Consider the following 13671-nt stretch of genomic DNA (forward strand, 5'->3'; position numbering starts at 1 on the left):
ACCATTCAGTTATTCCCAGTTCAAAGATCCTCTGTTTTCATATCGGAGTTCAAAGGTCCTCGAAATGGAGACCGTTTTTTTTTATCGTAAAGCATTGGAGGCAGTGTTAGGGTGAGCATGAAGAAACAGCTAACTACTCCTAGCTAAGTATTGGCCCTCAACGCCCACTGGTTGTTATCAGCGTGTCACCGTTCTATTTTTGTAACCACAACTTGGACTATGTGAACTGTATATATGACACACAAATGTATGTTGTGCCGAATTCCGAGGAGCAAATTACTCGAACAAAAAAAAAGAGAATTCAAGTAACAAATTACTCAATACGGTAATGATTTGATCCGCGATCCAACAGGAGTACGCAAATGTAGAATCCCAACAGGCCAACATGGAGTTCATATGAAGTGATTAGGCACGCTCGGTGCTTAGCCAGGTTACTGAAATGCTGGGGGGGGGGGATGTCTACCTCTGGCACGGCATTCCCGGATTAACATTCCACCAAGTTGGTTTAACCCTCAAGAGTTATTATCAGAACTAGTGGTTATGCACGTGCCAATATTTAGTGGTTTTGCACGTTTCCAGTCACATATTTAAAACTAATTTTATATCAACTCTACGGAGCTATATAATATACTCCATGGTGTAAGAGTTTCGCCAAGTAGACAAATCAGGAATATATAAATCACAAAATTCAACAAAATAAAATTAATAACAATAACAATAATAATGTAGCATAAGAACTTGTCTCAATCCATTATTGTTGATTATTGATTGATATGAGAATTTAAAATATGACCAACACCAGCATGCAAGACTTAAAAAATGTACAAATCTATCCATATTTCTTGCTCAGATCAGCCATGGAATGTGATTAATTTATCTAGATATATTTCTCCACGCAAGTGTTACATATAGTCTTTAGAGCTCCAGCTATATCTTCAGGAATGTTATCATTGCTCTCATTCCATAACCACTTCAGTAGATCTATGACCAACCACTTCCTTAGAACTCTCGCATCCTGGTATACAAGGCATCACCACAACAAAAATGTTAGTTAGATGGCTAATGTCACATCATAGCAAGAGCATTTAACTTTGACGAAGAGTGTTACTAACCACACGTAGCAGTTGATGAAATTGTTTGCCATCCCACATGTCCATGAGAATGACAGAAATAAACCCCATCAAATTACTGCAGAAGATGGCTAGTCGAGATGCTATTTAAAAATAATTGGATTGCATCAAACGACAGCTAAAAATTAATTTTTTTATTAATATCATAGCAAAACTGTCTAGTTGATCATGTGGCTCACTCTATTAACCATACATGCAGCAGGGGAACATTGTTAATACTGTGCAGGCAAGCTGTAATAACAACTTTTACTATCCTACCATGCTTCAAAATAACTCCAGTTATTTAAGGCCAAATAAACTAACTACTATTGTTTCAAGAAATGGAGACTCTATATAGTTGTGATAAGGGAAAATAAACAGCTCTGTTTCCATTCAATGCAGAGTGATCGAGGCCCTGAAACAGAGGCAACAATGCCATCTTCAGTAGCTTAAATGGAAAAAGGAAGCATATAGCATTGTGTTATTGAATCAAGTTGTAGTAGCTGCATGTCACAAGCTCCTTGGACAAGCAACAAGCTGACATACACATGAAGTTATTTTCAATTCGACATTACAGAAGAAGTGGAATCTATCCATGAAAAATGAGCAGTATTTCTAAGAATAAGCACACAGGCAAAGAGAACCTATTTTAAGACCTTTTAAATAGGCAATCCTTGTGTAGATAACTAATTAATATGACATCATCTTGTGATTCTTCTATCTTACAGTTTGCCGTCGATCTTGATCTTCATGCTGCTACAAGACAATGGTCGAAATAGAAAAGAAGAAAACAAAGAAGAGCTCCAGAAAATCACAGTTAGCTTGATTATGTGATTTACCTTGCCCCCAATGTTTCTTTCTTTTTTCAATCACCTCAGTGGTGCTCTACAAATCTGATTGAAACAGGAGGAAAAGACATACAGTGAACGCCATATGTGGAACCAATTCTCTAATTATTAAATTACTTACCATAGCATTATCCAAGAAAAACTGCAATTCGTCACACATAAGAATTTCTTCAAAACAAATATTTCTAAAGGGGCCAACAAATATTTGACGCATTGTGCGCCATGAGCTGCTAAAGCTAAGAACCCTTGCAGTGCAATCTAGGTCGCACAAGTTACTTACCTTGGCGATATCCAAACTCTAGGTGTTGAAGGCACCACATTAATAGGATTCTTCTCAGCATGGTCTAGCAGTTAGGCATTTGAAAGTAACTGCCATCTTCTCGATATAATTGAGACAAGTCTTGGGCAACGGTCGTCTCCAACTCAACCCCCTCTAAAAATACAGCCACTGTTGCTATCTGCAAAAGTTTAATAAAAATATAAGGTCTTAAGACTTGTAGCACTAAGCATTGGGGCCATGCATACAGGCGGATACTGCCAATACAACAAAGTATAGCATATATATAATAAACACCGAAAATGATTGCAAATAAATTAAGCACCATGGTCAATTACAGCCACTACTAAAGGAGATGTGAAGCGGATACGAATAAGCCAATTAGGCATATATGCAATAGATATTGATCATGAGATATTAAAAATTATAGATTATTCGATTAAGTTACAAAAACTGAAACCATTTTCATGCACCTACTTCTAATGTGGAAACATAGAAAGAACAGCTGACTTAGGGTGCGCAAGACCATGGTGGTCGCCGCATTTAACTTGATCGCTGGTCACGTGGTTTCAGCATCCTCCTGCCAATCTAGGCAATGGTGGTGGTGAATGCAGATATATCTGCCTACAAAGAATATGGCCAAGTTAGCTATGCAATCTACAGAAAGTGGTAAAGCTAGGACAACAATGTACCGTGTAGATTCTGAAAATATGGCGAATAGTTGCAACAATACGTGGCACAAGAAAGATGTGAACTATATACGCATAGCTATGCAACATACCTTAAATATGCCTTTTTTAGCTTTGAATGGCAAGATGTCATGATAGTGCTAAAAGTTTTAATGTTAAAAGTATTATACTTGTACATGCAAAATTTTTGAAGGTGGTCTTGGAAATATAGTATAGACAGATATGAGACCAGAAATCCTTCAACGCAGAAAAGTTTGCTATGGGCAACAAAAATCATAAATTACATAAGTTTGTTTTCATGAAAATTTGCACAGCTAGTTGAAACTTTTATCCATAGTCATAGGAAGGTGATATCTGATACTTACTATGCTGGAACCTGGAAGGTTGAATCAATGAGGAAAATGCAAAGGTAACAGGCTCTAATATGATCACTAAAGCTGGAAGCAAAAGCCAGAAAAATTGATCACTTCATAAGACATCTAGAGTTCTGCTAGGTTCAGGGATTCACATTTACTGCAAAATCTGATATTGTTCTCTTCTAGGTTCAGAGATTAGAAATTTCAGAGCTTTACACGTGAGGTAATTAAGTTATTAGGATCTATAAACCACTATATGAGATAATTAAATTATTAGAAGGTATAACCACTACAAACATGCTTACATGTTATCATCATCTTGTGACATTAGGCTGACATCAATATAGAACATTATGTTGCAACATGCGGCAGTTCAGATATCATGAATAACTCTAAAAGGTTATCATGACCATGCCAGATTCCTGGTGTAGACTTACACACTATATCCTGGTGTAGACCATGCCCAGGATTGTGCCACTCCATTGATCCCCTTGCTGCTACAATAACAAATAAAAAAGCCCATTATAAATAGAGAGTGAATCTGGTAGAAGTGAAATAATAATTGGCTAGTTAGAAAACAATCAATGGTGGAATCATTCTGACTACCAAGCAACAGATCAGACAAACTTAAACAGAATGGGCAATTTTTCATTGTTGAGAACACGGGAAATCAATTCAATAGAAGACAGCAAGATGACCATGGATCACTTTACCTGAGCAAGTAGGGGCCACATCGAGAAACAAGGCATTTATCCATCGCACTGTCATCCCCTGAATATATTTATTTTCTCCTGTAGATACCTATCGTAAACTAATATGTAAAAGAATTTGCAGATTCCTTTTTACTCACTAAACCATTTCATAGTTAGGGACCTTGTCATATCTAGAGTGCTCATCCAAAGCAGAAAAAAGTATTAAAAGCCATGCACAGACAGGAGAAGAAGCCATTGCTGTTCGGGGATGAAGTGAAATTGAAAAGGAAAAAAAATTGGAGAAATATGGAGTACCACCTGCTTCTTCCTTGGAGTACAGCGGCATAGAGCAACCATCTCACTCGCCAATATCTCATCCCAGCGTAAGAGGTTAGTATGGTCGCCTAGAGATGTGCCCAATTATTATCTGACTACTCGAGTAGTCATAAATCTAGCAAGGATGTTAATGATATCTACCGACCATCCGAAAGTTTGATATCAGAAATAATCAAGCCAAATAAAAAGTCCACTCCTGAACACATGCACCATGGAAGTTTCACACAAAGGGATAAATTAGGCAGCGCAAAATAATTGAGAAAGAAAAAAAAGCATCAAATAGGTGTAGTATCTGACGGTGCAGGTCCTTGCAGGTTTTATGATGGTACAAATTAGTACAATTGATATTATCTAATCATCTGTAAAATCATCCATGTCAGCATTGATATTCAATCATAAGAGAATTGAACTTTTACAATTCACAATTTGAGTGATATATTTTCAAGATTAAAAGAGTGAGTATAGCTGTGAATTATGAAATAATTACCTGACGGGTTGGAGATAAAAAACGGAAGGGGCGGACTGGTGTAGGCTTGTAGGATGATTGGGTAACGAATGCCATGTTATACTCATGATCTATACTCACAGACTGAAAGACTGAAACAAATGCCAAAAGATCGAACTGAAGAAACACAAAAATTCAGAAACTTAAGTCAGTATGTAATTACAATCGATATGTAGAGTACGGGTCGGCCGCCAGCCACATACATGCTAAGCTGCTAGAGAAGCACCTCCCTGATCTGTGCATCCCACGCAAGCAAAGAATTGAGTGAACTTCCTGTGTCCTATCAGCAACGATTTGAGAGCCACAATCTGTTAAGCTTTTGCACAAATCCAACCGCACAGCAGGCAAAAAGTGGTCATCCAGAACAAGCGAGAGCGCAACGAATCGGATTGGAGGCGGCGAGAGATCTGCGGCGGGGAGATCAGAACGTACACCCACCTTGATGATCAGGCGCGGGAGGTTGCTGCTGGCCATCAAATCGGGGCTGGGGCACAGGCTTCCTCCTTTGCGAAGTTGCGGCGCCGCTGGTACCTTGAGGATGGCGCGGAGGAGGAAGCGACGACGCCGACGCCGGGGACGAAGCGGCGGCGCGGAACAGTGATGCCGAGGACGGCGCAGTGGCGGTGAGCGGACGTCGCGGCGTCGCGGACGGCGGCCGGGGATGGGGGCCGGCGGCACGTGGACGGCGCGGCGACTGGAGACCGCGCCGCGGCCGCCGCGGGCGAGCAGCGCCGCCGCGGGCGAGCAGCGCCGCCGCGGGCGAGCTCCGGCCTCCCCTGCTCTCGAGGACAGGCGGCGAAAGCCCGCGCGGGGCGCGGGCGGCGGATCTGCGACGACGAGCGGCGGCGAGGCGTCCCCGAGCGAGCGGCAGCGGGACCCGGCCTCCCGAGCAAGGAGCAAGAGGAGGGGAGGCTGCTGAGAGGTGGCGGCGGGAGGGATGGGCTCTGCGGAGGGGGAGGAGATTGGGAGGAGGCGTGCGCGCAGGGAGGGGGAGATTGGGAGGTGCGCGCAGGGATTGAGGCCCTGTTTGATTTTCACTAGCATAGCATAGCACACAATTCCCTGAAAAAGGAATCTCATATGTATGGAGTACTAAACAAAATTTATTTGCAAAACTTTTTCATGGATATGTGTAATTTTTCACGACGAATTTAATGACAGTAATTAATCGATGATTGGCTACAGTGATGCTACAATACCGTCCTCTAATCGTGCGGTCAAAGGCCTCATTAGGTTCGTCTCGCAAAGTAGAGCAAGGTTGTGGAGTTAGTTTTGTAAATTGACTTTATTTAGTACCCCTAATTATTGGTCAAAATTTTTGTGCTATTTGTGCTAGACGCAACCAAACAAGGCCTGAATAGCTTGATTGATGGGTTTGATTGGCTGATTTTGCGGAGAGATAGGAGGCGGGGTTGGGCGGTACAGAAGCGGGTAAGCGCGACGATCTGGTGAGAAAAAATAGGGATTTTTATGGTGTTTTGAGGTTGATTTTTCATGTGGACCTAAGAGAGATATTTTGTGAGAGAGGTGGGTGGGTTAGAGTGAGTAATAATTATTCTCAATTTTTTCATCTTTTATAGTATAGATAGATAAGGGAACTGATTGCACCGTTAATATCTTGCGGCAGGAACAGCCTCGCCACTTGGGATAACAAAATCTTAGCTTCCTTGGTCAGGTAAACTTAATATAGTTGAACAGATGCAGTGCACCATTTGGGTACATCCGTGCATGGATCATTTGATCACTTTGCCTTGCCAAGCAGGAATAACATCATAACATTGCCCATCATAACCTTTTTGAGACGAATGCAACAATAAAAATTATTTGATACTGTTCATTTGGAGATATGTGATGAACTCTGAAAAGTATGTGGACGAACTTGTCTCATAAAGCAAGTTTTTTTTTGAAAAGAAACATAAAGCAAGTTTTTTTTTGAAAAGAAACATAAAGCAAGTTTTAGGTATGATAGATAACTCAGCAGATGTGGGTGGACAAGAAAAATACACATGCCAAAGGATCATATGCTTTATATGTTTACATGCCATCTGAAAAAGGAAGAAAATGGTAAATGCTCACTCTGGCCACAATTATAGGACATTTTAGATAGCAACTAGGCATTTAGAAAGCAACTTTGATCACTAATTTATTTTGTAACATAATTATAAAAACTGATACTTCTGAGACAAATCTACACATGATTTTTCATGTTCCCAACCTAAATATTTTGAAAAAAAAAGGTTAGAAATCAAAGTTTTTAAAGTTTGACCACAGGTTTGTCTATAGAAAATTTTATTTTTTGAAAGGGTCTATAGAAAGAATTGGTTAGCAGTGCGGCCGGAGATATTAAGACGTGTAATTCTAGTTAATAATCGGAAAATATATTCACCATATTCAAGGTACAATTCTCACAAATGACAACAGTTCGTAATCTTTTACATGTTAGAACATAACGCAGATAAACAACTCAGCTGCCCTTTGAGGGTAAACATCATGAAAATGAGGCTACCAACTAGGAATGATGTTGAAGGAACAGTCAAATAATAGTCCAGTTCTGTTCTGATTTTTTTTTTTAGAAAGACAGACGCAGCACGCCCTTTCCATCAAGAAAACAAGGCAATTAGTTCTGTTCTGATTGGGTGTAATTCAACGAGTGTTGCAGCTACAGACACCACAGAAAATATATTCACCATACTCAGGTATAATTCTCACAATTTAAAACTGTCCGTAATCTTTTACATGTTAGAACACGATAGAGAAAAACATCTTAGCTTCCCTTTGAGGCTAAACATCAGAAAATGAGGCTACCAACTAGGAATGATGTCAAAGGAATAGTCAAATTATCATCCAGTTCTGTGCTGATTGGGTGTGATTCAACGAGTGTTGCAGCTATAGACACCACAAGGAAGCCTAACGCCATGTTCCATGTTTCTTCAATAAAACCAAAAGTGTGGAAGTAATGCATGTACCTGAATAATATGAGTCTGAATGATTAAAAAAGAAGCAGATGCAATGGAGAATTCAATAATTGATCAGACATTACCCAAGTGAAGCCAGAAAACCACCAACCGCCATTGCTATGCTTCCAGCATATGATTTGTTGGGGTTGTATGGAAGCTTTTCTTTACCTAGACGTCTCCCCAATACATCAGCTATACCTGGGAATGCATAGATAGGGGCAAAATCTCATGTTTGTTAGCATTAAACTATTTAGAATATCAGCCTTTATCAAGAACAAAGGAGAATGTCAAAAAGATTCCAATAACTATGTAAAAGAGCTACACAATTATGCTGCATGTGATAGGTTTATTCTAGGATGTAAAGAGTCAAACGCAGATCTGTGGGCATACCATCCCCAGCACATAAGTTGCATATAAGTGCTATAGCAATTGGTGAGCTTCTCCATAATACAGAAGTGGCAAAAGTTATAGTGGTAGCATAATAGAGTGGTCCCTTGAGAAGTTCCCTGTGTTCAAGTGAAATTCAGTTAAAGCATCAAAATAGGAACAGGTGTGAGCAGAAACCATATCAAATGACCAACTACAGGTTGCAACTGAACCTGTGATCTCCAGAGCGGCTTATTGATTTAACCATAGCTTCATTTTTCACTAGTCCCAGCCCCAGTAGAAGCATCCTTATAATGTTAACCCCTGGTGCTAGCGCAGCAAGGAAAGGAGCATATGTTCCAGAGCTGTATGAAATGTTAGTATCTGAACACGAGAATGACGATATACAACGACTCGGGCATCTGAGGATGTTATTACCTGAAAAGAGGCCAAAAGAGCAAGAACACCAGTCCAACACTTATATGAACAAGTTTCCTGCTGAATTTCTACACAAAAGTAAAGCAAAATTTTCAATACACAATGCACTTTGAGTCGGCCTTAGATTGTTGAAAAACTGGGTGCAACTCCAAAGGTTCTCAAAGTTCTTTTCCAACAATATAACGCGAACTTTTTCACTCTTTGTAAATGTGACTAATGAATAGCAGCTGCTGAACTATTCATTTCTCATTCTTGTCCTAACTAAAATTAAATAGACCTAAACTCATCATTCGGCACTGCACAATATCTTTCTACCATAGTCATTTTGTGTGGGTTTGGCTACTAGTTGATCGCCAATTCCACCGAAAATATCCTACTCACAGTAATAATTCAACAAATACTTCTGAAAGGCACAGCTAGTACTTATCACTTGGCAGTGCAGGGCTCCTGTCCTGTGTCGCTTGAACAATAGAGTCCACTGCAAATCTGCAAATCCTCGTTGCAGTGGTACTCTAAATTTCTGCAAAGCAAGGACCACTGAATCACTCAATCCACAGTTCACAGGACAGTATCGCCTCCCACCAACTCACTCTGCATGGTTATAATACAACCCAATGAAACAGCGGCTTCCTTGCTGCAAGTACTGGTTACAGAAGATTCTGGCGCAAGTACCGTGGTACTTCACTGGACTGATGGTGATGCTGTGATAGCACAGCGTCTGTAACTTCAGCAGCAACGAGCTAATGAATCACTGTGTAGTTTGAACATGCAAGTTGTACTTCACAGGGTTAACTTTAGCGGGTGGGGAAAAAATCGGAGGTTGCTGATAAACGTGTTTATCGGATTTCTTGGAAAATTTTCGGAAAAAACCCTCTCAAACCGTATGCAAAATAATCTAGATTATCTTCAAACAATCTAATATGAAAAACAAGACATCATAATGCTTAGAAATGAGAAGACATGTATGTGGCCTAGGAGGTAAGGGGTGAGTACGGATTCAAAATTATCAAGAATTTTTATCAAACCAGCTACCACCTATAAACCCGATTATCGGTTTTATCGGTTTTTTTTCGCCAGTTGATAGAATAAGAACTATTCCCAACTCGTTTCTGTTCAAATTAGTTCATCAACGTAATGCAGCAGGGATTCTTACTGCTGGTAATAGTAACTGAAAATTCTGACGCTAGTACTTACTGGTAGTCTGATTCAAGCGCTAAATCGGCGAAGATGAGCGCAGAAGGGAGGGGCCACGCGAAGGGAGGGGCCCGCGAAGGGCGGTTACCTGGTCGAAGACGCCGCGCTTGGCGAGCTCCTCGAAGAATTTGAGGAGCGCGAGGGCGACGCCGGCTGTGACGGCCGAGCACCCGAGGTCGTGGGCCAGGCCGGCGGCGGCCTCCAGCTGGATCGCCTCGGCCATGGTGGGCCTCCGGGTCCGCTCCGCCGCGAAACGGCTCGGGCCGCGGCGGAGGAAGCAGAGCGAGCGAGGCGCGGAGGAGGCGGCCGCGGCGGGGGCGGTGGGCGACGGCGAGAGGCGTCTGGAGTAGTGGAGGGGAGCGTGGGGCGGGGAGGAGGGGAGCGCCGAGACGTGGGCGCCGAGACTGAGCATCCCTCCCGGTCCCGGTCCCGGTCCCGGCCCTCGTCGACTCGTCGTGGTCTGTGACTGTTGAGCAATGAAGTTATGAGTGATGACGACCCTAGCGTTGGAGTTATATGGGGGCAGGGCCGGACGCCGTCCCGCCGCCGTAATATTTTTCTTTTTTTTGTGCTAGAGAACTTAGCCGCCGTAATAACTAGTAATAATCGAGAGTCAAGGGCGTGGAGGGAAAAAGCAGCAGCCAGAGACCACGAATCAGTACAAGTTTTTAATTTTATTAAATTTAAACACGCAGATACAGTTTGAATTCAACTCCTCAAAGCAACTAACTCACTCGGTAAACCCTTTGAAATCGGTGGAAAAAAGCACGCCAATTAATCATTCAACCGAGTCGCTATCCTCCTCGCCTTTCCATCTCACTCGCCATCACGTCCTCCCTGCTAGGCAATTTTACCGAGCCCTTGCGACTCGCCATCCACATCTCGCGCGGCCTCCCGCCCTCCTGCTTGCTCGCTCAGCCGACCTCATGCCCTCCCGCCCTTGCTATCGTGCCCTTCCGCCCGACCTCTACTCAAGCTGAGCTCGCCGCCGACGGACCCCACCGCTGCAGCTCGCCTCGGCCCAATTCATCACCGCCCGAACCACCTCCTCCACTCACCCTACCTCCTAAGCCGCCCAATCGCCGCCTCATCGCTTCGAGTCGCGCCGCCGCTGCCGCCCGACCTCGCTACCCGCCGCCGCACGCTGCTAGCTGGCTTCGGACGTCCATCCGCCGAGCATAGGTGAGGAATGGTTCCCCTCACCTCGAGTGCTCGCCGGCCTCTTCTCTCTTGCCGGAACCTCGCCACCGGTGAGGAATCGGCTGGTCAATCCGACGGCCGACCGATTTTGACTAGACCCGTCAGCGGGGTCCCTTGTCAGTGGCTGTTGGTTTGGAGAGGCTGTAGGAAGAAGCTGTTGAATTTGATCACTTTTTTGCTATTATTTACGTAATAGTAAATTAGAATTTTAGCTATTTACTAGTTTTGAGTATAGTCTATTGTAGCTTCGTTGTTTGTTGAAATGTGTGTAGCTTATTAGTTAGGCGTTGAAAACAAAGACCTCAAGCCCTCAACAGTCAACATAAATGGTGCTGGGACAGTTTGAAGGCATCTATCTTGAACGGACCCCAGCTCGTACTAGATGGTATGGTTGCAAAACATAATCTAGCTAAAAGATGCCAACGGACGCACGGAAATAGATAGCTCACCAAACCAACTAGTAGTAGATTTAACAGCAAAGTACAGCAAGTACAGTAATAAGTGATAGTCAGCGAAGCGAGGTTGCACACGAAGTAAACACATGTGTTTGGACTTTGGAAAAGTAAATACATGTGTTTGGAATTTGGAGTTTGGAAATTATGTTTGGACTTTGGAGTAAGGTCAGGAAAATGACGCTATTGTCTTTTTATTAATGCTTTTGGACGCGATTCTGGTGTAGCCAATTTGGTTCGGCCCACAAAGAGAGGCGTGCGCGAGGGCGGCCACGCTGCCAGCGACCAGCGTCTCTCAGACTCCACCGAGGGGCGAGTGTGACAGAACCGCCAAATTAAACGGTTTAATTAAGTGTAATAGCCATCATTTGAACGCATCAGGCGCATTAGTTTAATTAAGTGTAACCTGACAGCCTGTTTCCAACCTACAGGCCGATCGAAACACACCAGAAGTCTCGCGCGACGGCGAGCACAGACGGTACCAGCATAATATAATTTCACAAAAATAGATAATAACATAAAGATTTACAAAAACAGCTTTAAATTTAGAATTTATATAAAATAAATGACAGCAGCGGAAGAGAATATGAACTGAGAAAAGGAAATTTGATTGAGAACCAATAAAACAAAACGATAACTATGAACACGTGAGGACGCCACATCGAGTCCACTGATGCGAAACCTGGTTAGCTTCTATACCTGAAACAGGGTAAACAACAAACCCTGAGTATACTAATACCCAGCAAGACTTACCCGACTTTTGGGTATACTTAGCCCACATATCTAGACATGCAAAGCTTTCTGCCTGGTGGATTTATTTGCAGAAAAGCATCTAATGGTGGATCCTTACTTTCCATATTTTAGCTCACATTCTATATAAATTAATATCCTCTAGGCATTTGCAGAACCCTTTCTAAAACAAACATAATAGAAAATCAATTAGTAATCTCAACATTTCCTTCAACATATACATTAATATTCCATCTCATTACTATGATGCGGTGCTGCGATCAAGGTGCTCATATCCGAGAGCGACTGACGGCGAATCGATCCGATTTAATCTTGCAAGGTGGACCTAACCAACCTGGCACGTATTAGTCCCGTCGGACCATACGGACCAACCCTTCCCCTCCTCGCCTCGAACTACAGAACCGCCCCACCTACATATAGTCAGCCGGGCTCAACGAGAGACCACCAAAAGTAAACATATGCATCTCAATTCTCCGCGACTACCGACTCGCCCTAAGGGGTGGTGATGAAGTTCTGTACTTTCGAAACGAGGTACTCGGCTTACCGGTTTCGACTACTTCCTACTCCCGGCATGCAGCTAGTATAATTCAAACTCAATCACAGGGCCAGACAACGAACGGTCCTTAACCGACACAGACGGGGCTAACCTTTCCCCGCCCGGTCTCCATTTTCTTTTCCTTCTCAACCTATTCCAATATTCCATCTACTAAAAATAATGAGATATCCTATATCTCGCGAGTGACCAGAAATCACTCGACTTCTACCGAGATCTTATTACGCATAGCATTTCTATCGTCCTATACATACTAGTATAACTCCAGAGAACCTAGGGATCATGGGGTCCGACTGGAGTGCAATCTCCATTCTCGTGCAAACGTGCAAGCACAGGCTCCGTGCCGCTCGATTATCATCCGACGGACACTGGTTTTTATTCACTTAACCCCTCCCACCTAGCACCCGCGGCCCAATGAGCATTATGCGAAAAACCCCCTACCAAAAATGATACACCACAAATCAATCCAAGTAAAGAATACTCCAATCTCCATCTTGTTCGTCGCCCGCCGCCGCCCTGGGCTTGCGGCCCTCCTCCGCTCCCAAGGGTGCCGACCACCGCAGCCCTCCTCCCCTGGGGCCGACCTTCATCTGTTACGTGGCCGTTCGATGGTTGAGCCGTCGTTATCTTCTCCCACTCCGTGTAACGTGGCATCGCCGTCTTTTGATGCAGTCATCTGCGGCATCGGCGTCGTCTCTTTCTCGCCGGCGAGAGACGAGCGACGCTAATTCCTGCATGCTTCGGCCATCACCATCTGGGGTACGTATGTGCATGTCGTCCTTGCGTCCGGCGTCTTGCGTGAAAGAAATCTGTTTGCAGCAGCTTCTTGCATCACGTTCTACCTCAAAGTGCTCATGGATTTCGAGGATGACGATGGTGGAGAACCTGTTTCTGTGAGAGGCGGTGTGGGCAAGAAAAGGATGTTTCAGATAAATGAATTGCTGCCATC

General features: G+C 43.3%; 1 protein-coding gene and 1 long non-coding RNA gene across 24 annotated transcripts; both read right to left on the reverse strand.

The window, feature by feature from the left end:
• Nucleotides 1–724: 724 nt before the first annotated feature.
• On the reverse strand, nt 725–5825 carry LOC120675999. 23 transcript variants are annotated; one of them, XR_005675586.1, is made up of 7 exons: nt 5251–5530; nt 5016–5092; nt 3993–4929; nt 3717–3773; nt 2761–2858; nt 1113–2415; nt 725–1015 (listed from the first exon to the last, which is right to left on the reverse strand). It is a non-coding gene; the product is annotated as an uncharacterized LOC120675999 (long non-coding RNA). The 23 variants fall into 23 exon arrangements; XR_005675579.1 differs by having other exon boundaries at nt 2745–2854; nt 3717–4929; nt 5251–5825; XR_005675585.1 differs by having other exon boundaries at nt 1113–2002; nt 2238–2858; nt 3717–4929; nt 5251–5538.
• A 1604-nt stretch (nt 5826–7429) lies between these two features.
• Nucleotides 7430–10247, reverse strand: LOC120674265 (probable phytol kinase 2, chloroplastic). The gene is made up of 6 exons (XM_039955416.1): nt 9856–10247; nt 8574–8641; nt 8369–8500; nt 8160–8275; nt 7853–7967; nt 7430–7778 (listed from the first exon to the last, which is right to left on the reverse strand). Exons 1-6 carry the CDS (start codon nt 10177–10179, stop codon nt 7601–7603), a joined length of 933 nt encoding a protein of 310 aa, XP_039811350.1. The 5' UTR covers nt 10180–10247; the 3' UTR covers nt 7430–7600.
• Between the last annotated feature and the right edge of the window lie 3424 nt (nt 10248–13671).

Source organism: Panicum virgatum, chromosome 5N (assembly GCF_016808335.1).
Source record: "Panicum virgatum strain AP13 chromosome 5N, P.virgatum_v5, whole genome shotgun sequence".
NCBI classification, from domain to species: Eukaryota; Viridiplantae; Streptophyta; class Magnoliopsida; order Poales; family Poaceae; genus Panicum; species Panicum virgatum.

Excerpts from the sequence above, each read along its gene's own strand:
- LOC120674265 (XM_039955416.1), bottom strand. The coding sequence starts at position 10,179 with ATGCTCAGTCTCGGCGCCCACGTCTCGGCGCTCCCCTCCTCCCCGCCC. Across the intron at positions 8,642-9,855 it reads AGCGCGGCGTCTTCGACCAG|AAATTCAGCAGGAAACTTGT; the intron begins GTAACCGCCCTT and ends ACTTTTGTGTAG. Across the intron at positions 7,968-8,159 it reads CAACTTATGTGCTGGGGATG|GTATAGCTGATGTATTGGGG; the intron begins GTATGCCCACAG and ends ATGCATTCCCAG.